The sequence below is a fragment of the Orycteropus afer genome, unplaced genomic scaffold (genome assembly GCF_000298275.1).
Source record: "Orycteropus afer afer isolate SDZICR_OR568_19922 unplaced genomic scaffold, OryAfe1.0 scaffold00137, whole genome shotgun sequence".
In the NCBI taxonomy this organism is placed as follows: Eukaryota; Metazoa; Chordata; class Mammalia; order Tubulidentata; family Orycteropodidae; genus Orycteropus; species Orycteropus afer.
In genome coordinates this window covers 5275262-5278607 of record NW_006921724.1, presented here as the reverse complement: position 1 = coordinate 5278607, position 3346 = coordinate 5275262, and the positions used below count along the sequence as shown (strand labels likewise).

At 32.2% G+C, this 3346-nt stretch overlaps 1 protein-coding gene across 1 annotated transcript in view; it reads left to right on the top strand.

The window, feature by feature from the left end:
- Nucleotides 1–2479, top strand: part of PSMG1 (proteasome assembly chaperone 1) — a 19670-nt gene extending 17191 nt beyond the window's left edge. The window contains exons 6-7 of the mRNA XM_007945548.1: nucleotides 327–463; nucleotides 2405–2479. Coding sequence (XP_007943739.1) covers nucleotides 327–463; nucleotides 2405–2479 — 212 coding nt within the window. The remainder of the gene's footprint in view (nucleotides 1–326; nucleotides 464–2404) is intronic.
- The last annotated feature ends 867 nt before the right edge of the window (nucleotides 2480–3346 follow it).

The window sequence follows — 3346 nt, the reverse complement described above, 5'->3', positions numbered from 1 at the left end:
ACTATGCTACCAGAGCTCCTATAATTTATTATAGTCAGCAAAATTTTAATCTTTTAGCTCCTTAAAATGTGTTTTAGCATTATGTCAGAAAATGTCAATAAATATCATATTTATAAAAGCAAGAGATTATAAGATAAGTTGGCTTTGAAAGAAAATACGCATTCCAGATTAGTTCAAAATGGCAGTAAATTCCTTGATTACAATAGTAGCAGAGGGTTGACTATTTTTCAAATCAGCCTTTATTATTTAAAGTTATTTTAAACATCATATGATAGAAGACTTAACTTTTTTTTTTTTTTTTAATTTCCTTGTGTCTTCCTTCACAGTTTTAAGTTACTGTCAAGTGTGGCGAATTCCTGCAATTCTGTACTTGTGTTATACTGATGTCATGAAACTAGACCCCATTACAGTAGAAGCTTTTAAGCCTGTACTTTCTTCCAGAAGCTTGAAATGTTTGGTTAAGGTATGCTTTAAACTCATTAGAATTAATAGTGAATTATTACAATGAACATAAATGTATAATATCAATTTAAAACATAAGCAGCACTTAGAAATCCTTTCTTCTCAGATTAACACTTCCTAGTTTGAATTTGATTGTCAGTCTTCTTGGTAGAAATCTATAACTTGATGAATGTTTTTTTAGTGTATGAAAGATTAATACAGTGCAATTAAAATCCAGTTGTCTACATAGAAAGATGGTTTTACTGTTTAAAAAGTTTCTATAACTAATTAATTTGGAAGATTGTAATTTTTGGAAAGGCATTTTTGAGAATAATATGGATCAAATTATTTTAATGTTTGTTTACCTACTTTTGTGTGGGTCTGGATATGTGAAATGAGAGAATTATAATAAACCTGTTCCTTGCCCTCATTTGTAAATATCTGTTAGCTCTTTCCCCAGAAAAAGACATAAAGGAACATATGCACAAAAAGTTTTTCCTGTAATTTCAGATAGTTTAGAGCTTCCCCTTCTTTCCTTAAGAGATTTTTTTTAAAGTCCCTTGACCTCCAGTGTAAGAACTTCTTGCTCTAAAGAAAGAAATTATAACAGCATTGTCTTGCACTCATTTTGTTGTGGAATGACCACTGTTGCTAAGACTTTTCTGATAAGTTCTGTCAGAGCTATCTGGTTTCATAGGTATCACAAGAGTTAGTTTCCTTACTATATAGTCATTGTGTTGTGGGAATAGGCCATGTTTTCTTTTTATTTTGGTATGCCCAGCTCATCATGTACTTGGCTTTTAGAAGATACCCTTCAATAGCCATTTGTTGAATTAATGAAGAGTAAAGCTATAAAACTCTATAATTTCATATACTTTAACTATATCTTGCAAATTAACTAGAATCCTGTTTTTTTTCTGACAAACTGAATTCTTTTATATTTAGCATCTCTTTTAAAGTGTATACCAGCTAATAATTTTGTTTGCTTACGTAGTTAACTGATTTGCTTATCTCAATTTAGATAGAAGTTACCTGAGGGCAGGGACCAGGGCAGTTTTTGTTCACTGCTGTCTTCCTAACCCTTGTACCGTGCTTAGCACAGGCACTTTATAAACCTTTAGACTTGTTCTAAGCATTTTAAGTCATTTTTCCTCTAAGTTTTTTTTTTTAGTTGTGATAAATATGTATGTAACAAAACATTTGCCATTTCAATGTTCTTCACATGTCCAGTTCAGTGACACTAATTTGTTCAGTCATCACCTTTACTGTTTCCAAAGGTTTCCATTATGTCATAGATATTTTAAGTAAACTTTCAGTTTTTAAAGAATAATCTTTGAAGGAAAGATTTAAATCCCTTTTTTATTTCCCCTAACTTTTTCATTTCTTGCTTTGAACAAGATTTGAACAGGAGAGCTAAATGGCTATTTTGAAGAGTGTTACTTTCTTCATGACCAAAAATAGCCATCCTGAGTTAGTTATTAATTTCTTTCCATTTAAAAGCAGTATTTGTTCAACACAGTAGAATTGTTTTAAGTATCTGCTGTGTGGACACTAAAGTGCTAGGTGGTCTTGAAAGATGGCTGAGTCTTAGTGGGTGGGAATGTGCAGAAGGAAGCAGTGTGAACACAGAGTGGGCATGTTCAAGATGCATTTGGGGAGAACAGTGGTGAGTGTGGTATTAGGATGTATGGTGAGAGGTGTGAGATGATATGGGAAAGAGGTGGAGGTGATTATATTAGTCAAAAGATTTTAGAGAGCTTTGGAAGAAGGGAAGGACATGCTTCAGAGTCTTACCTATTTGCCTTTTTGTTGGAAAGAGATGAAGGGCAACGCCTGTACAATTTCAGGCCATTCTTTTTTGGTTAAGCCTTGAGACTAGCTTAACAAGGGTTTTGGGCTGTGTAGTTACTTTTAAATGAATTCTTGGTTTCACTGAATTCTTAGTGACGTTCTTTTTTTCCAGAATATTCCCCAGAGCACAGAGATACTGAAGAAACTGATGACAACAAATGAGATTCAGAGTAACATTTATACATGATTTCGAAGATTGTTTTGTAATATATATTATCTGCCATTCCTTGAAGGGGAACAGTGTGTACTATTATTTTGGTTACTTTTTTTTGCGGGGGTGGGAGGAATATTTTGAGGGACACAAAAACAGAATAAACTTATTTTAAATTCATTGTAGTTTAATTTAATCTTTATTTATAGTGGTATTGATCACACTGAAATATGCCAGATGTTTTTCTCTTAACCACTAGGTGGGAGTATTGTTGTATTAGAATATTTGAATATGCTATAGTAAATTTTTTAAAACTCCATGGATATCAACAGGTTGTATCAATATAGCAAAATGTAGCTAAATGTGGTACAAAAATTCTTTGATATCTGAAAGCTGTTGACCTGTTTGTGATTCTTAGTATGTGGAAGGTTTCTGAGCTTTGTGTTTCATCACCTTCCATTAATATTTCTCCCCAGAATTTTCTAGAGCTCTTTTGCAAGGTTAGCTGCATTTAATATCACCAAATGCTATAGTAGTGTGTTATCATTAGGATTGTGAATTTAATCATGAACCCAGAGTAACCACACTACTTCAAAAAAACCACAAACTAAATAGGTTAGTGAAAATTAATGTTAAAATACTAGCATTGAGAAATACTTCTCTCTTTCCTGCTTTCCTTTTTGTCTTTTAGTTATTAAATCACTTATGTATGATAGATTTACCATGTCTATAGTCTAGATTTAATTCATTTACTGTTTTTGGTAGTGGTTGGAGACAGGATGAGAAGATACTGTTTTCTAACTTTTTTTTAACTTGAAATTTGGGTGAAAGTTAATAGCACATTAGTTTCACATTCAACAATTTATACACATTTTGTTTCTGCCATTAGTTGCAATTACCTCA